The sequence below is a fragment of the Perca fluviatilis genome, chromosome 2, assembly GCF_010015445.1.
Source record: "Perca fluviatilis chromosome 2, GENO_Pfluv_1.0, whole genome shotgun sequence".
Classification (NCBI taxonomy): Eukaryota; Metazoa; Chordata; class Actinopteri; order Perciformes; family Percidae; genus Perca; species Perca fluviatilis.
This window is the reverse complement of record NC_053113.1, coordinates 31,927,398-31,947,442: the sequence shown is the minus strand read 5'-3', so window position 1 is coordinate 31,947,442 and position 20,045 is coordinate 31,927,398. Positions and strand designations below refer to the sequence as shown.

Below are 20,045 nucleotides of genomic sequence, written 5' to 3'. Positions count from 1 at the left end.
CCTAATGGCAGAACACTGCCATGGGTTAGTTGTTCTGCTGTGCTATTACCTCATGTTCTCACCCCTTTTTCACTCTACCTCTTCTCTTTGCCTTCCTGTTGCAGTTAAACAGGACTCCAACCACACCATCGGCGTGGAGTTTGGTTCCAGAGTGGTCAATGTTGGTGGAAAGACGGTCAAACTGCAGATCTGGGACACTGCTGGGCAGGAGCGATTTCGGTAACGGTCTACAATATTTCCTGCTCTGGGTTTGGCAAACATTTTTAGAAATACAAGGTTAACATGAATTACTGAGCAGGCATGCTGTCTTTGGGCAACATCCAGTTTCAAACGGTTGCCCACAGATCTAATGTGGAGATGTCACAGTCTCTGGCAGCTCCAGTGGACTAATAAAAAAGTGTTTGACTAAAAATAATAGTTTAAAGCAAGAGGCAGTTTCTTATTAACCTTCCCCAGCCAACTTTCACCAGCTTGATATTGATACTGTGAATACATACATTTTTTTTTTCCTGCGTTCTCTCCACAGTTCTGTTACACGCAGCTACTACAGAGGAGCAGCTGGCGCGCTTCTCGTCTATGATATTACCAGGTAAAACAATCCCTGCACTTACTGTCCTAACTTTCCACAAATGAATTATGCTGCAAATTTGTCTAACAGAATGAACATTTACAAGTAATGTTCTCCATATTTTGGGATATAGACACAAGCACATTACTTTCATTTACCTGCCAGTGCAGGAAATGTCCCCCAAATGTCTCCCAAAATTATCAGTTAAAAACTACCCAGAAAACACATCGTGGTTAGACATTCACAGCAATGACATTTTGATCCGTTGCAGTTGGATCTGGCTGGACTTGAAATTTAAATTAACCGACCCATGAAACTAGTACTCGCTTTATTTGTATGAGCACCTTTTTTATTGTTTTCCATCTGAGAGGTGTAAAAACAAAAACAAAAAACACTATAGTGTGTTTATACCACCTCCAGAAATTGTGCAATTAGTCAATTAGATGACTATGTATGTACTGGGACCCACGCAGTGAAATATGAATACCAGAACCCACCCATAGAGGGGTTGTGAAATCAAGGTGGAGTGTGGACAGTAATGCAGAGAGACAGGAATGTAATAAAGTTTGTGTTAGTAAGAATGTATGTGCTTTTGTGGAGGGAGAGATGGAGCGCAGAGTGGCAGGAGCTCTAATATACAGGCATACACTCTGGCAGGCAGCAGCAGTCGGGAAAGCAGAAGTCCATCACAGAAAGTGTCACCTGAGGGGGGGGTAACAGGGAAAGTGGAGGGTGAAAAAACTGCAGGGGGGGATGGGGTTGCATGAGGAGGAGGAGGAGATGAAAAACAAGGGAGTGAGTGGGCGATGGAGACATTTATCACTTCTCACAGGTGAAAAGGTTAGCAGGAAGATGGGACACAAAAGAAAGCGAGAGCATGTGAATCAGATTGCAGCTGCATGTGGATGAGGAGTGACGTCAGTCTTTGGCTGTTTGTGAAATCATTCCGCTGACCCACACCCTTCTGCTCACCCCACTGGCCTATCTTCGCTGCCCAACAGACCGCTCTACGTAATCAATCTAGTGAGCTGAGCAGGGAAACAAACTAGTTTCACACTATAATTTTTGACTAACTAGTTACTTGGTAACTTGCCCTGAATAGTACGAGGGGAAAGGGTAGCACAAAGACAGAATAAAGTCCACCCAGACATTTAACATTTTGATTGGTTTGGCAAGTTAGACACATTTTTATTTGATAAAAAAAGGTGTTGGCACCCTATAACACTGAACGATCCTTCACTTCATATTTTTGCATACAGTAACCCTTCGAAGACATGGTCCTTGTGATATATCTGAGATACTGCTACTTATGATCTGGGCAGCTGGTAGAAAGTATGTTGTCCTTGAATGGAAATAACCTGCAGCTAGTAAGTTTTCATATATAAAGGCATTTCTATAAAGAGGCTACTGTTTGAGCAAGGAAAGTTATACATGCATATTTTAGAATAGAAGTAAATTCAAAATTGAAATGAAATTGAATTGGGAATGCATTATTTGCAACACAAAGTTAGGGGTCCCATGACATGATGCTTTTATATAGACCTTAGTGGTCCCCTAATACTGTATCTGAAGTCTCTTTCCCGAAATTCAGCCTTGATGCAGAATTACAGCCACTAGAGCCAGTCCCACAATGAGCTTTCCTTAGTGTGTCCCATTTGTGTGTCTGTAGCTATTGAGGAGGAGAGGGGGGGGGGCAAGATGGAGGGTGGGGGTGTGGCCTTGACCAACTGCCACTTTGCTTGTTTGCAAGCCATGATGTGTCTCTCTCTCTCTCATGGGTGGGCTAAATTCTCTGGGGAGGCAAAGCAGAGAAAGGGGAGGTAGATTTGAGCTTTTCATTTTCTCAAAGGCAGAGCAGGATACCCAGGGCTCGGTTTACACCTGTTGTCATTTCTGGCTGGGCTAATGCATATTAATGTTAAAAAACCTCAAAAGGTTTTTAAGAGTACTTTAAAGGACCACATATACAAAATGTGTGTGTTTCTTGGACCCTTGAGGTGATGCAGACACTGAAAATCATTTGAGTTTAACGTGTTACAGGGCAATCTTTTACACCTAACAAAAAAAATTGTGCCACACTATTGGTGCGTTCTTTTTGTCCACCGAAGTCGATCTACGAGTCGTTTTCCGGAGTTACGAACCGGAAGTTGCAAAAAGAACGCCCCCGAGGTCGTATATACGACTCGTCAAGTCGTCTGAACTCAGAGGACCCCGAGTTCACTTTCAAAGATGGCAACGTCGTGCATCACACGTAGTAAACATTGTGGTTTTCTACAATTTTAAGCACTTTTGTCTTTGTTGTAACCAAATGAAGAAGTCGTACACATAGCACTGTATATTGCTACCTATAGGCATGTCTCTACAGTCTTATTATGAGTTAAATACCGCCTAATTAGTTATTTTGTAGCTTGTGCAGCTGAAATTGACTAGAGACGCCCGGTTGCTATATGACAACAATGGCCGAGTCTTGAGCAGAAAGCAGAGCAGTAGCTTACCCGCAGTTATTCGTTTTTCGACACTGATGTGACGTCACACTCAAGCTACTAGTCGCGATTACAAGACAAAAAGAACGCACCATATGTGTCCATCTGTCCTGTCCTGTCTTACAGTCGGGAGACATACAACGCCCTAACCAACTGGCTGACAGATGCACGGACTCTGGCGAGCCCCAACATTGTTATTATCCTGTGTGGCAACAAGAAAGACCTTGAAGCAGACCGAGAGGTGACCTTCCTGGAAGCGTCACGCTTTGCTCAGGAGAATGGTAACTGATGATCTCACTTTTATTATCCTTTTTGTCTGTATTCATCTGTACGCTTACTTTCCATAATTTGTGCCACCCTATCCTGTCTTTTGTTTCCCTTTCTGTCTTTTTCACACTTTCCTTTTTTCCTCCACCTTTTAATGTGTGCTTCTTTTTTTTGTTTGTTTCACCTATGTAGAGCTGATCTTCCTGGAGACCAGTGCTCTGACAGGGGAGAATGTCGAGGAGGGTTTCCTGAAGTGTGCTCGCATCATCCTCAACAAGATAGATTCAGGTACGCTGCTCATTTATCACGTCTTGTGATCTCTGTGCTTGAGTGCGTGAAGCCCTGTGGATCTGCCTTTAGTCTTACTACGTATACCGGTAGGTCTGCATCGCTGACATTTCTCATTACGGTTCATTTCAAAGGCGAGTTGGACCCAGAGAGGATGGGTTCAGGCATCCAGTATGGAGATGCTTCATTGAGGCAGCTGCGGCAGCCGAGAGGCACCACCACCACACAGAACAAGCAGCAGTGTAATTGCTAGGGATCGGGGCCCCGCCCTCGCCTCAGCCCACGGGCCCACACAGACAGGACGCCCTCTACAGGTCAGTGGCATGTCATCAACTTTCCACAAGTAGCCCTGTTGTTTGTAAATTTGGATTGCTGTCAGTAGCGAGAAAAATGAAAACTATCGGTGTTGCCTACACCGTTTTATCCTCCTGCTACAGTTTGCACCCAGGAGACTGAAACAGGGCAAGTTTTAAACAGGCTTTTAGCCTCTTAACATGTTCAAAATGTCATTACAAGTGCCTACCCATGTGAAGTGATTCCTTCTGAGTGAACACAGTGAATCTGACTGCAGTAGATGTGAAAGAAAATGCATAAAAGTTGGGCTAATTCAGCTCTGTTGAGTTCTGGTGTTGAGACGGCAAGACTTAGGGACCGTCTACAAACTACAACACCGAAAAGAGATACAACATAAAAATAAAATAAAATAAGCATATGCCTATTTTTGAAATTATTTTTGTATCTCTTTTCGGTGTTGTAGTTTGTAGATGATCCTCTCTCTTTATAAAAAAAAAAAAAAAAAAAAAAAAAAAAAAAAAAAAAGAAAAGAAACTTGCATCAGTAAGATAAGAGCATGTCAGTGATCACCTTCCCGTCTACTTTCTCTCCTCCGGCTCCAGGTGTTTTTTGGTGTGTGGGACCCTTCTCTCTGCAGTCTCACACACCTTGGATCACCAGGATGAGTGGTCATAGAGATCACTGCAACCCCTGACCCCTGACCTCTGGTAAGACTCTGTACTTCTAACCTGAGGGGGGTCAGCTTTGCCCCTGTGTCTGGGCAGGGACACCCCTCCGAGTTAACACGCTGGGATCATAAAGAAGAGGAATCTTTTTAAACAAAAAAATGGTTTCTCAGTGACTTACCAGACAGGGACGAGTCAAGGGTTGTGTGTATGGGCTGCCCTATTGTTGTTTTATCTCTGAGCTTTTCATTTTGATTTAAATAACACCTATATGCTTTCTATGTTTGCACATCATTGTTTGTAAATTATTACTATTGGTAAGCTATTTTGTGCATAATGATTGTTCAACCTATCAGGAAAGGAATTTCATGATTAGTTCGGTCAGCGCTTTTAAGTTTTCATATTCATAAAGGCAGGCTTTTTACTATCCATAATTTGAGTTAACTGTGCTTTAAATTCATTGATAGTGACTAATTGATAAACAGTCCAAATGTATCCTCTTTATAATATAAATGAAGTCAACATGCACAGATTTTGGTTTAGAGTTCATACATATATATAAAACCAGATACAGATAATTCTTCCATATCCAAATGGAAGCAGCTGATGAGTGAGTTTAAGTGTAGTTAAGATTTTTTTAAAGTCATACATGCCCAAATGTAGAGCCCAGTTGTTTTACCCACTCTGAGGTGTGTGTTACGTTGAGTAATTAAAATTTTTGGTTCACATTCAAATGCACTATTATGACATAGAGTGTTGGCCTTAGTAATATACTTGATATTGTGGAGCTACAGTATATTATTCCTCGTCATCATGTCCCTAAACAGTCGAAGGGAACGGCCCCATCACTCCACATAGATGAGCCTGTGGGTCAAGTTTAAAGCACACAAAAAAAGAGAGATTTTGCTCTTTATTTTACTCCAAAGTTCCCAAAGTCTGCATCATGAGACTTAGCCTATGGTAAAGTCCCAGTGTCTCTGGTCCTTTCGCAGTGGAAAGTTAAGAAAGGGTCATCAATCTTTGCAAAACTAACACTGCCTTTTGACTCCTCCTGCTGGGCTTTTTTTCTCCATTTGTTTTTGACCTCCTTTTAATTCACATTGCGCATTCTGCGTAAGGGACGTCACAGGAAGCCACAGTTGGTTTGCCTCAGTGCCATGTTTGGGGAAACTTTCGTGCTGCCCACTCAGTTATCTCATAGAGGCTTGACACTGTTTAATCAAGCAAGGTTGTAAGTGCGCCTTGATAAAAGTCAGGATGCTGTTTTTAACCTTTTTTTTTTTTTTCTTTTTTTTTTTTGAGGTAGTTTTCACGTCTCCTTATCAAGCAGCTCTACTCTGCTATAAAATGTCTTTGAGTTTGCCGAGCCGACCCAGATGTTTTCTCCTTAGAACAGACCCTGTGTTGCCCCAGAGAGGATCAGGGAATTTCCACTAAAACGTGGTTTCCTCTTGTGGTCTTGGCGGCAGGAGAATGAAGTTGAGTTAATAAGTTAAAAACATCCCGCCCCACTGTTGAGTCAAAGGCACTTTTTCTGTCTGAACCACTGAGAGCAGATCATACTGACCCAGCCAAGAGGAGATCAAAACAAACCGTATCTTCTCCTCCGGTGTTAGCATATGTCCTCCCATACAAACCATATGCGTTTTTTTAGGTGAGCCAGCACACTGAACGGGAAAAAAAGCTGGTGTGCAAACATGAGATATTAAAGGATATCAAGAGACAGGTGGTCAAAGGTTTTTATTAGTTTTCATAAAATATTGGCATTGTGTGATAGTTTGTCTACTTCTGCAAGTGCACTTTTACTTTTGAATTTTGATGTTTTGTTATGTTTATATATGCTGCAGCAACTATAGAATTGTACATTTTATTTTACTTGAACGGTATACTGTAATAAAGATTTTAATTGTAGATGTTATCATTTCTTACTAACTAACAACTGAGATTCTTCATTTGATTTCCTTGTTTATGCTGACGCGGGACAAGGCTGCTGTAGCAGTGAGAACTGCTGCTGCCTGAGGTTCTGTTTGTTTATTGGCCGCTGCTGACGTGGAGGTAGTGATGATGAAATGACATGTTCACTTCCTGAGCTGTAGGAGTCCATCAGCAGCGACTCCGATCACTCATATTCACAAGTTGTCATTTATATTCACTCATCAAGTCCTTTAAATGGTTGAATGCTGTTGACCCAGAGTCAGCTTGCATTCATCTGTATTCATTGTACAGTTCATAAGCAGTCATCAAAATAGAGAGAGAGCCATAAGAGCATCATTTTTTTCACTTCCTGTCTAGATTCAATCATGTGGTGAACGCAATCCAACTCAGTTGTTGCTTAGTAACTAATGTTGTGTAATCAACCCAAAATACTACTGTACATCTCAAGTAACCTATACTGTAAATAAGATTTTGTCTATTTAGGGTGACTGTTGCTCATTGATTGTAATGAATATGCAATTCCCAGTAAACTGCTTGTTTTTTCAGTTAGTCCTTTTCACCCGTCTCCTGGATGTTATTGTTGATATCTGTGTGTTGTCTCAAAGTGACTATAGGTTCCTGTTAAAGAGCTCAGTTTGTTGCCCAAGGGAGTGAAAGTACATCCAATCCTGAATATAGGTAAATCTTACTATTATTTATTTATTTTTTAACTCTCCTGTGAGCAATAACTTATAACACATCAGGTGTATAGGAGGCAGCTGACTTAACAGAGCCTGAAATTTAACAATCGAGTCCATGTACGTGATTCATTTTCCTCATATTTCATTCTTCAGTGGAGTCATTTCTTTCAGAGGCTGTCAGGGTGAGGTTAGGATATCAAAGGACTCATAAGATGAAGAGTAAATGCCGTCTGTGTCCAATTGTCTGGATTTATGTTCTTGGGTCGATGGAGTAGCGGCTAGAGTGGTTTAATGTAGCTGGAGTGGATATATTGACTGATTTATTGATTCTAGATAGGCTGTCAGGATGACCTCATAACCAAATTGCATCATTTACTGTGGTTTACTGATGTTTTACCACTAGATGGTGCTAAAGTATTGGATAGAAAAATCTCAGTTTCCTTTTATTTAAGACAAGGATCTTCAAATTGTAAATTTTTGAAAGTTTAAAAAAAAAATGAAAGTCTTAACATGAATCCAACATATTAGCGAACATAAATCCCCACTGCTGGCCTAAAGTTAAGGTAGTCACTAAGGGCCATCCACATACAGTTAATCCTAAGGGTTCACTGTGCAACATGTATGTTTAACATGAAAACATGATTCATAAAATTATGACAATTGGTAGGCTATTTTAATAGCTTAGTATTGTATGCAAAAAGGTATAAAGGCTTTAGGCCGCCCTACACATTATTGTAGGCCCAGTTTATTACATACCTGCAAACTAGTCGCTTTTCGGTGAAAATCGCTGTTTTTAATTGGAAAATGTCATCCACGTGAATCGTGTAGATCTGAAATAAATTACCTTTTTCAGCTCTTCTGAGTTTGCAGGTATGTTATTATGCAACTTAATTTTATACAATTATATGTAGTAGGTGGTCCCTGCTCTGGCTCTCTTTCAGTTAAGGGGTCCTTGGCTTAAAACATGTACAAGACCCCTGATTTAAAACAATTGGCACCTACAGGTCATCTCATTTCTTTGTCTTGAGCCAACAAATATGTTAAGGGAGAATTATTTATTACCAGGATTTTTTAGGAAATTCACTGTTTAAGACATAAGTCTTGATGGGAGAATGTCAATCTAATTTCAATAAATGTCCCTTTTCATAGAGATTAATCCATTAGAAGCAGAAACGGTTGATATTCATGTATCACGTTATTTTATTATTTACATATAATGGGACATATTAATGTGGGTTGTTGAATTGGGAGACAGTAATACATAAAAACACATCTTCCGTCAACAAACTCACACAGGTGAACAAGAAGGGAAGCAGTACATATTTCACAATTGCCAATCATTTAAAAAAACAAAGTTCAACAGTAACATTTGAAACCACCTTTGTGACTAGATATGGTTAAAATTAGAGTATGACAAGTCATTTCATAAACATTAAAGTCCAGCAAATGGAAATTAATAAAAGTGGATTTTTTTTTTGTCAAAGTTCATAAGGCTTGAAGGAGGAATTTAAAAGCCAATTTATTTTACGCAAAGGAATTTATGGATCTTACACAAGTAAATACTCCTCAGACCGAGAACCACTGTTTCTGGAATGCATGTGTTAATTTCACAATATTCAACATACTCAAGATACACTGTATGTACACGCCATACGAAGCAAACTTCACAGTACTGCTTTATGTTAAATATACTATCTACGTCCAGGTATTTATTTTTCCCGTCCGAGTGCATTTGTGTTTTAAGTGTTTAAAGTGTGACCAACAAGCACCATTTAATATAAATTACTTCATCAAATCATCTAGATCGTTTGAAATGCAATAGAAATGATCATCCAGAGTGCAGCTACCTGAGCTAACATAACCCGACACTTGTTTACCATCACCAGCCATGAGGATGTCTGACACGGCACAGGTTGCCATAACACACTGTCAAAATGCCACTCATCCTAAGTACACTCCATTCAATTATGAACTTTCCGTGGTGGGTCAATTGCTCTAAAGGGCTTTCTAGTTGTAGTTTGCTTGTACTGTGATCCAGATACAAAATGAGCAGAGGGCGTGACAATACCGCCATCACTAGCAAGGTCTTTCTTTACAGGGATTTGTAGAAATGGCTGCAAAGCTGTTTAAGGCAGTCACTCATCATACATGGTGCTTGTTAGTTACAGTAGTGCCATTAAATGAAAGTTGAAGTTAAATGAAGGGAGGATAGGAGGAGGGTGGCAGGAGAGAGCACTGTCACACTGGTGGATCTAAAGCAGTGTTTCCACACCTCACAGAGAGAGAAATGCCAAGACTAACTGGGTACTTCATGAAATCACTCATTTCTGCAGCCTCTGGCTTTGGAAAAAGTGAACAGAATATGAAGTTCATTGTAACTTAGGCGGTATATGTAATGTTAACATGATGACATGTTAACATGTTGAAATGTACAGCCTTTTAATACTAGGAGACTTCATTAGAAGTACAACAAACAGAATATTGCAACATATAGACTGCCGTGACAAACAGGTTAACTGAACGTCCATATTATATATCCATATGTAAACAATATTGTGTTTTTTTTTTTTCTTCTTCTATCACCCCCTCCTGAAGTTCTGTGAGAAGTGAAGTCTGCTCCGTAGAGGCAGGAAAATGAATTCCAGAAGTGACGGGAACAGGGAGTAGGTCGGCGTAGGTACCGGGGGCAGGGCAGCAGATTAACGGGCCGGTAGGAAGGATGGTCGTCTGCGTTCTACTCGAGCGACTGGAGCATGAGCAGCTGCTTAAGGACCTTGGTCTGACTGGTCTCCCTGATCTCTCCCGCCAGGAACATCTCGTCCACCACCGTGTACACCTTAAAAAGGGGAGACAAAGTGCATTAGAGGGCGGAAAGGATTCCGGGTTAAAATAGGACTACAAATACCACAAACCACATGTAGTTGTTAATAAAAAAAAAAAAAAAAAAAAAAAATAAAAAAAAATATAAAAAAATAAATTAAAAAAAAAAATATATAATAAAAAAATATTAAAAAAGAAAAAAATATATTAATTAAAAAAATAAAAAAATCTTTTTTTAATTATCATAAATATTTATTTTATTATTAAAAAAATATATAAAAAAAAAAAATTAAAAATTGTTGTTGGACTGGAAACCTAAGAGACTTCTTCCTTACACATGAAAGATTTGAGTTTCCTGGAAAACGGTTCTATTCACTGACAAGTCATCATCTAAGCCCTGGTCATTACTCCCCTCCACATCCGTACCATCAAAATGTAAAAACAACTGCTGAATGTCACACACCTGAGAGAAGTGAGTGGCTGAGCTTGTGAAATCGTTTTGTCCTAGGAGCAGCAGTACATTAGCCTGGCTCTGCCCTCCTACATACTTCAGCCCAATTTTCATTTTCCTTCAGTACATCGTCTGGGTTTTGCGGTATATTAGCGGGTTTTCTCCGACCAAATCTTTACCGGTCCAATCAGCGAACAGAGGGAGTGGCTGAGAACGATGACGTTGGGGTCATGCGCTAGTTTGAGTTGTAGTTCCGTAATGGCGGCGGAGAAAGATGCGAGCGAAGCCCTTCGGTCCGTTGTGGCAACGCTGCCGAATATCCAGAAGTTAAAGCCCGAGCAAGAACAATCTTTGCTGAGTTGTGTTGGTGGCCATGATGTCATGGCCCCTCCTCCCCACGGAGTTCGAGAACAGTTTGATTTTCCAGCTCGCTCAGTTAGTGGTGAAGGAGTTGGCTAAGGTGAACGGTAGCGATTGGTTATGGCAGATCCACAGTGGCTCTGGGCAGATCCAATAGTTTTAAACTTCAGAGTACCCACCTTCAAGGAAGTTAACACTTGTCAATGGAGAGTGGCCAGACTCTCTGTACAAATGAAATTGAAGTCCCTTACACGGTCTTATTTGTCGTTTTCTGAGTGTAACACATTAAGCATGTGGGAGGATGTTAAGACACAAAGTAATTAGTAAGAACACTAGCAGCAGTTGTGGAGTTCAGAGGTGCTTGTTGAGATTCATTTCCGTCTATCAAAAGTATCCATCCCTCATTAAAACGATTTAAAAGAATCTTACTGAATAACTGCTAAGGGTGTGTCCATGGAATTATAATGAAAGAAAGTTTTCTCACCTGCCCTACATACTCCTTTGAGGAGATTACACAATTATTTGAAAATATCACAAAGCAAAAATAACCTTGCAATGTCCTTACCTTGTAGAAGTTGAACACGAGGTCCAATTCACACACGTTGTGGAAATACTCATTCAGCACCTTTACAGTAAAGAGAGGAAGAGACAAAAATTCAAACCTTTAAATTCTATCAAATAGCAGCCAGGAGATAACCAAATAGTCGACTGTGAGGGGACATGAAGATGGATGGTAATAGTCTTAATGTGATGCATTAGTGCAGGAATATAGTGACACTGTAGTAGCAGCAGCATCCACTTTATGGTAAGACGCCGGTTTTCACTCCAACGTCTAAAATATGCCTAATTAAATCGATGTGTCCCACGTTCCAGGTCATACAGCTCTTAAAATGGAGCACTGGAATTCTCATTTTTCATCAAAACCACATTGTCATAGTTCTTTGGCACCGGCGTTCCTACGAATCCACACTCAACATATATAGCCTTATGACTTAGTTCACTAAGGAAACATAATGTGTAAGAATATGGGCCAGGACCTTTGTTACATGCCATCCAACTTTTATTGAATTGTTTTTTGTAAATGTTTAATACAAGATAATACATTATGAAAAATAGTTTTCTCCCTGAATATACTTGTGAAAGTAGCTTGACTGGTTAACTCCCTGATTAATCTCAATAAACACTTTAAGTAGGTTACCGTTTGAAGAAAAAGTTTAATTTATGAACTGAAATAATGAAGCTTTCACAATTAAATATACTGTGACTAATCTTGGTTTATTGCCATACACTGATGAACAGACTTTTGAAAACCAGTTTTAATTAAGCAAAATGTAGTACTTAGAAAAACACCCAGAAGATTTAATTATTGGTAGATCTGCTGTCAAGCAACATTTGTAATAATGAGCAGAAAATACTGAAATGCATTTAGTTTGCGTTTTTTGCTGAAGAAGCACATTATGGGCCAACTTGAGCACTGTCAGGGGTCAACTGTGCCAAAGGAGGTCATAGAGTAGCTGGCACAGACATTAAGAAACTGCAAAGTTTTTATCAGATCAAAATGCTTGCACATTATAAAAGTATTGGCTCCTAAATCATTGCCATAGCCATTTCAGTGTTTGTACAATGCCTGTGCAGTCATCTGCTATCAGACTCAGTTTGTAATTAGTGATCAATTTGTTATTTTATTGCTGAAGGCTTATTTCCAGCATCACTTGACCTAGCATTATCTAACACTGCTCAAAGTCAATAATGACACACCCAGGGCATAATGTAAAATTAATTTGATTCTATGAATTTGTACTGAAATAGACTGGCACGCTAAACTGTGACTCATTTGTTGTCTTTGCAACTATCTGATAATCCATATTCTGTTAAAGATGAAACTTTATGTGCTATGTATCACAGCCATTTAGATAATATGCTGCAGACCGTACTACCCACAAGAACGCAGGTTTGATATTAAGGAGCTGCAAGACAGTAGAGGAGGGGGAAATGTTTTAATGAAATCATTAACAGACATTCCTGAAAACAATCAGACCATGAGAAGTAAATCATCATAGTTCACTTACTAAGTCCATAAATCATGTGTTGTGTGTGTCAGTTACCTCTACAAAGTTATGGATTCCCTCGAGGTATGCCAAGTTGTTATCGGTCACGTCCACACAAATACAGAAGTACAGACCAGCATAACGTCGGTAAATGATCTTGAAGTTCCTGAACTGTGAGAACAACACAGATAGAGCCTCTTAAGAATTTTGTCTCTCATATTATGACAACAGCAGCTTTGCATGGATTTAAGCTTCCAGGCTTTAAGGTAAAACACACCCAGTGTATTTCTAATAACTTTGGAACAAAAGCAATAATTAAACTGATCAGCACAACAGGATTTGTTTTCTTTTGGTAGGGGATTTCTCTAGAATCCCACCCATTGGTTAAAAGGATTTATTTTTTATTTTTTAAATTGCCTCAGAAATTGTGAAAATGGACTTGTTAAGGTAGCTAGTGGAAAATGCTTATAATGTGGGGCACTTGAGTCACCCAGTTATTTTTCCTTTTTGAGACAGTGTGGTTCCAGTCATTATAATGCGCTCCTTAATAGGATTGAGAAAAAAAGTTCTGGTTCAACTGAACAAAGAAACATATTAGGGCATGTCACAGAACCACCCCGAAAAAAGATCTATGCATGCATACATATGATATTGACTAATCCCATACCTCCACAAAGTTGGTGTGCTTGGCATCCCTTACAGTTACCACAGCATGCACTTCCTCAATCAATTTCTGTTTCTCATCATCATCAAACTGCATGTACCACTTGGCCAGTCGTGTCTTCCCTGCTCGGTTTTGGATGAGGATGAAGCGGATCTATGCGATAAAATTAGAAAAAAATAGAGAGAGAAATGGGATTACAGCAGAAATAGTGTACTGAAATACGTCACTTGACTTGAGAAAGATAATTCATAGATCAGACACGACTATCTGTCACTCGTATACAATTTAACGTTAGTTATTAATATCTAGTTGTAGCTATATCTGAATGTCTAGCAGTATTTCTCTACAGTTATTTAACTGTAGCTTGAAAAATACTGGAAGGTTTAGCTTGAACTAATGTGGAAATTAGCAGTAGCTAACTCAAACCACACCCATTCATTTTGACAACATGATTGTGCAAGACCTTAGACAAAATCAAAATGATTGCCAGGCGATCTATTTGAGCTAGTTAAGTGGTAGTCAGTCTCTGTGATAAAACATCGTGACTTCAGATCTGTGGCTTTAGCCTGCTATGGTAAGTTAGCTAACGAACTAGCTAGATAGCTAACGTTTTCTCTTGAATGAGTGAAGGGCTTATCAAGCGAACTCTCAAATGCTAGCAAGCTAGCGGTAACACGCTACTATTATGAGAAAAAAACAGAACAGTGTTCAACTGTGAGATAGTTACCATTGTCGTCTCCTAAAGATGGACCTAAAAGGCTCCAGAATAGCACGTTCCTGAACAATTATGCTACGATTTTACATAAATACATCAGTAAATTCTTCGACCGCTTGTCCGCTATCTTCCCCGAGCTAGAGGAAGTGCAAATCTACGCCAAGTTGCGTTGCATGGTGGGGAATGTAGTTTTCGTCTCGATATTTAGAGCCAATGGAAGGTTATATGGCACTACAAGAACCAGCCTCCCTCCGCGGTGCCGCTTGTTGTATCGTACTTTGCATCACATGAGAAGCAAAAGGGCCGTTACTGATTTTCTGTAGCAGATAAATGTTGGTGTGTAGGATGAGTCGAATTTAAACAATCGATTTTAAGTAATGGTAAGGATGACAAACATTTTAAACATTGTAATGTGACACGTAACATCACTCAGACTTATCACGTACGTTTTCAATGCAACTTTTTATTTACATTGAAAAAACTACTATTGTCCAGTATCATCAATCAACAAACGAGAGTATTTTTATCATAGGCTACCAAATGTTTTTGTCTTTTAAAAATTGTATTTTAGCAATTTTTCGTGTGTGTGTGTGTGTGTGTGTGTGTGTGTCAGTGTGTGTGTGTGTGTGTGTGTGTGTGTGTGTGTGTGTGTGTGTGTGCGCGCGCGCACGTACAACATTTGTGACACCTCCATATTACTTTAATACACAATACAGAATAATGCGTTGAAATCCCGGTGTATATTTCCACCCTCTTGAGGTTAAACCATTTGTGGTTGTTTTCTGCAGAGTCAGGATTCAGAGTCACACACTCAGTTTGTTTACTGGTCTGTTTTGGGCAGCCCTTCACTGCAGAACATTGCCCAGACAGCTTGGACAGCTTGCCTCTCTAGCGTTCTGGGCGTTTAGGGAGTCAGAGGGGGATGGGGGAACTGTGATTGTCAGGGATTGCACAACTGTGAGTGAAGGAATGTGCTTGCCCTTGGGACCCAGGAATATTTCAGCTGCAAATACAGAGAAGGTTGATAAGAAAATGTATAAACATATAAAATGAAAGGGAAAACCAACCACTGAGTAAAAAAAAAGTTTTGTTTTTTTGTCGTATAATGTTTGCAGCTGTGTTAATCCTGAGGTGTCCAGGGTAATAAAAGCACAACACATGTGGTAATCTTTATATAACAATGAAATCTCACAAATAACCTTCTATGTGTCATAATTTAATAGCTAAAATGAGCAAAAGTTTTATGATAGGGTCCGGACCATGTTGAAAAAAACAGTGGTAGGAGAGAGGGATGTAAAACATCGGCAGATTATTCAACAGAAACTTTGACCCCTGCTAATCTTGCTCTGTGTGATTGGGGTCATGCAAATATTGCTGAGAACACAGTGACCAATGTGATTGGTCAGAAGCTTGTGGACTTATTCAAACGGAGGGCAGTAGGCCTTGAACCCTGCTGCCTGGCTGTGTATTCAATGGTGGGTCACATTTCAAACTGTCATGGCAAACATAGTTCACTTAAGTTTATAAATTATAATTTTACAACTCCTGTAGGAGTAATAGAAATTCTATACAAATAATTATTTCTTATGTTCTGCTATTCAACAGCCCAGGAGGTTGAATATTGTAACAGCTTTTATCTTAACTATGTCCGTATTGTTTCCAGTATGTAGTGTCTCAGGCTTAAATATCCTTTCTAAGTGTCAAATTACATTTCAAAATCAATATTTTTAAATTGGGTTTTACAGCCCTAAGTATTTGTTTGTTACATATCAGACATCGTTTAGATTACAGATAGGACTTGCATGTTCAAGAAAGGGCTATCAGAGATGAGGAGAATTCCAAATGTAAGACACTAAACATCTGTTTGAGCTGTCACTACTTGTACAACATCGCAGATATTTCTCCAAGTATGTGGAAGTAGATGCTTTGACTACCTGAGGAAAAAAAAATCTACCCTATAGGAACTTAAATGCTTTTAGTGGCTGAAATCATCAAAGGACACTTCACAGCAAGTCTTTTATCAAAAGGATGACTCTGGCCACACCACATATAATTAGGACTATAACCTTTGAGATAATGGATTTTCTCAGGAAAGGTATAGTAAATATTTTACCTCTGTGCTACTCAATACGGTTTTAGGTAGGAGTCCTCAGGTCAACGCTCCACAAATCTATTGCCGGTTATGTAGCCATGGAACATTAAAATCTCTTAAACAATGAGTAATGTTGGGAATGGGAATTGGGGATCAGTTGTGAAAAGTGATGTGTGACACATGGGGCCAAGAGGAGAAATGGACCAAAATTAAGTGAATTAATTACAACCATGATGACATGAAGACATTTTTTTTTCTTCTGTAGTTCGGAAACAGTGTTGCAATAGAACATAGCCTACTGGATGTAGGCACAAGATAAAACCTTCAGACATTAAACATAAAAGTAATCTGTTACTTTGACTGAAGAAGGAGATGCAAAGTATCAAGAGTAAAACGACAGAATATGGCATATGTTAGGCTGTTATACACACTTGGGTACTTTACTCAGCATATTTTAAGATCCATGAGATGGAAAGACTTACTTTAAGACTGAGAAATGTAATATCTATATATATGTGTGTGTGTGTGTGTGTGTGTGTGTGTGAAAAATTAATGTGGCAGTTGGTTTCTCTCCCCCATTTTTACCTTTTACCTCCTCCTTTCTTCTTCTCCCTCCTTTTTTGTTATTGTATGCTTTAGGTAAGCAAATTATTCAGTTCTACACGAAGGAAAACGATTGTGATGTAGATGTGATGGCTGGCAACAATGCACTTTATGTTGTTTGTTTCTACATATTAAAAACGAATACAAAAATAACAAAGCATTATATTGTAGCCTATACGTTGAACATATGCTTTGCATGTACATGTTGATCAAAGTGAGTATCTACAGCTGTCAAAGGTACAATACAAAACAAAGAGAAGACAACAATAAAAATAAGTAGGCCCTTCTGAAATGTAATAAAAGTATAAATGTAAAGTGACAAAATGAAAATAGTCTCGTAAAAGTACCTTAGTTGTAATGCAGTAGCCTACTCACATTTTAGATCATTCTTAAAAAAACATATTTTGTGAATGGTTTAGACATTATTGGAGATATTTCTTTAATTTTAAGTTAATTCATTTGTCCACTGATTATACATCTGTTTGGTTGAATACATGTTTACGTGAAACTAACGTTACCAAACAGAAGAAAAAAAAACCGAATAGCCTATGGGATCAAGAAAGAAGTTTTCTTCCCACATTTCTGGCTAATGTAACATATTGTAAGCATATTGCATATGACTGGTTGTTTAAAAATGTATGTAATAAGTAATTAAAAAAAATCTAATAGTCACGTTTAAATCTCTCCATAAACAGTGTGCGTAGGCCTATGAGTTGTAATTGTGTCCATGAACCGCTGGGCGAGACTCTCTCTCTCTCTGTTCAGTGAATAGGAGGGAGATGCTGGATTCGGGAGGTCCGCCATTATTGGGAAGCTGAAAAAAAAAATAGACTTATACACACCGTCACACATTTAGCCTGTAAGGGGCTTAACGCTAGAAAGGAAAATACAACAGTTTGGGACGAGCTGTTGTAGCTACACTGAAAAGCGGTGCTTTGGTCAATGAAGGCAGAGCTTGTGGTCGCGTTTCATACGGACTCTTTTTATTTTTTGACACAACAAAGGAAATAATAATTGGTCAAAACAACGTGGTGGCTGAACCAAGAAGGAAAAAACACACCGAAACAGCGCTTTTACAACGCCTCCCCCCTTTTCTCCTCGTTTCAAGCCGGGGGGGGGGAGAAAGACTGGAGTTTGAACAGCATTTCAACTAGAATTTAGTTGGTTTTTCTCTCTCTCTCTCCCCCCTCTCCTCAGACAGGGAGAGACATGCATCTCGTTTATGAAAACTTCAGTCTGATGAAAACGAGCACTTGATGTGGGAAGCATTGGACACATATTCGTTTATTCAAAAAAAAAAAAAAAGCGGAAAATAATCGATGTGAGTCCTGGTAGGAAGTGTTTTTGTCTGTATTTTTTTTTGTAAGTCTTTCACCGGCTGTGAGTCGCAGAGGAGCAGAAAGAGAAAGGAAGGAGTGGACGAGAGAGGAAGGAATGCTATGGTATGTAGATAGATACTCTTCTTCTACACCAAATATACACGTGAATAGATCATTTTGAAACAATGTTGAAAAGAAGATCTGAAGGCGTTTACCTCCTCCCTACATTTTAGCTTGGGTTAATTTGAAGTGCGGCGAATAACAAGGAACTGGGAGTCAACCCCAGTCCCCCTGAGGGCTGGTGCGTTTTGATATTAATGATAATTCTAATGACCATGCATAGGTGTATAAAAACAAACATCTTCTAAAGTAGGTTACAGTTGCCCTGCGCATGTTTAAATGGGAAGTTCATAGAGGAGAAAGGGAGGGAGGGGGGCCCTTTCTGGTGGTGATGAAAATGGATCTTGTCCAAACATTAAAATTGTTTGTACAACAACACCTGGAATGTATTGATCTTGTAAGGCCTGGAGGATCTCCCCTGTATGCCTGGAATATAATGAGCAATAAGGACTTTCAATTGGTAGAGGGGGAATAGGATGTTTGGGTTGGACTATGCTGTCAAGCAACTGTTTGATGTTGCATGTTTCGTGTATTTGTTAATGTTCTGATTATCTCCTGGTTTAAAATAACATTTAAGTGAATTTTATAAATGAAGTTTTGTGAAGTTGTAAGTTGCCTAATGCGTTTTTTTGGGGAGACATGTTTAGCATTTTAGTAGCCACAAACCGTGGCCCTCAATCAGGTTTAGGTCATGATATAAGATCTTAAACATAACAAATGTTTGTCACGAGGGTCACTCGTGTCACTCTCTTGTTAAATGTCCCACTAACTTTGCAACAAAGCTGCATGTACAAGGCTTCCTGGTGACACAGTCAGATAATGTGCGCACGCCCTGCCGGGATGTAACCGCTCAGTTCCAGTTTAACTGTACCTGTCACACAAAGGACTCAAATCTTCTAAAACAGGATATACAGCGTATGTGTAGTTTTCCAACAATTAGGCTAAATGTCTCAGGTGGGGATATTTACCCACACTGTCTAGATGCTGCATGTCTAGCCCTCCATGTTCTAAGATGTACAGATAAGACTGATTAAAGTGCCCGAATGATAACACTTAACACTACAATAAATCTATTTTTTTGTGCCAGAACTTGTCACCGGTGTGTCACGGCTTAATGTCACTGCCACTGCAAAGTGGTCATTGCCCCGCTATAGCCACTCCCTTTTTGTCAGAGTCCTTTAACTGGACTTCAGTACTTTCATTTCCAAAGTGATCGTTCTACCTGCCTTTGGAATATTGATTTAAGATCGACTGTGAAAGACTTCACAGGGTAACATAAGTGGGGGAATGTCTGTGTAGGTTTGTGATATGGCCTGAACGTGGAGATGCACAGTAGGGCTGTGGCCTGCACTGCTGTGTCACTGCCACATAGAGGGGACATTTTCATAACAGGAACTTTGTCATTTGATACTGGATATATGGTGATCTGTTGTAGATTTATGGTCCTTTCCAAGCAAATACGTTGACTCATAACCCAGCATTTGCTGGCTGTGCTATTTAGTTTATCTCTCTTTGATCTTAATCAACCTTATTGGGATGACTGTGGAGGGAGTAAACGCGCATACGCACACTTTCCTCGGCAAGACAGTCTCTTTGCTCTCAGGTAAATGCATTAGCAGCTGTCAGCACTTCTGTTCTCTGCTTGATTGGGCCCTTTGCAGTGCAGTCACACC

At 39.5% G+C, this 20,045-nt stretch overlaps 3 protein-coding genes across 3 annotated transcripts in view; 2 read left to right on the top strand and 1 right to left on the bottom strand.

Moving 5' to 3' along the window:
* The window catches only part of rab4b (RAB4B, member RAS oncogene family), a 12,312-nt gene extending 5,253 nt beyond the window's left edge, over nucleotides 1-7,059 (top strand). The window contains exons 3-8 of the mRNA XM_039784227.1: nucleotides 105-219; nucleotides 527-589; nucleotides 3,178-3,332; nucleotides 3,511-3,606; nucleotides 3,741-3,920; nucleotides 4,503-7,059. Coding sequence (XP_039640161.1) covers nucleotides 105-219; nucleotides 527-589; nucleotides 3,178-3,332; nucleotides 3,511-3,606; nucleotides 3,741-3,859 — 548 coding nt within the window. The 3' untranslated portion in view covers nucleotides 3,860-3,920; nucleotides 4,503-7,059. The remainder of the gene's footprint in view (nucleotides 1-104; nucleotides 220-526; nucleotides 590-3,177; nucleotides 3,333-3,510; nucleotides 3,607-3,740; nucleotides 3,921-4,502) is intronic.
* Nucleotides 7,060-8,356: 1,297 nt separating this feature from the next.
* ap2s1 (adaptor related protein complex 2 subunit sigma 1) lies at nucleotides 8,357-14,406 on the bottom strand. The gene is made up of 5 exons (XM_039790646.1): nucleotides 14,251-14,406; nucleotides 13,527-13,676; nucleotides 12,917-13,030; nucleotides 11,377-11,436; nucleotides 8,357-10,016 (listed from the first exon to the last, which is right to left on the bottom strand). Exons 1-5 carry the CDS (start codon nucleotides 14,251-14,253, stop codon nucleotides 9,915-9,917), a joined length of 429 nt encoding a protein of 142 aa, XP_039646580.1. The 5' UTR covers nucleotides 14,254-14,406; the 3' UTR covers nucleotides 8,357-9,914.
* A 3,278-nt stretch (nucleotides 14,407-17,684) lies between these two features.
* arhgap35a (Rho GTPase activating protein 35a) overlaps nucleotides 17,685-20,045 on the top strand; it is a 66,842-nt gene continuing 64,481 nt past the window's right edge. The window contains exon 1 of the mRNA XM_039790634.1: nucleotides 17,685-18,375. The gene's annotated coding sequence lies outside the window, so the exon portion shown is untranslated. The remainder of the gene's footprint in view (nucleotides 18,376-20,045) is intronic.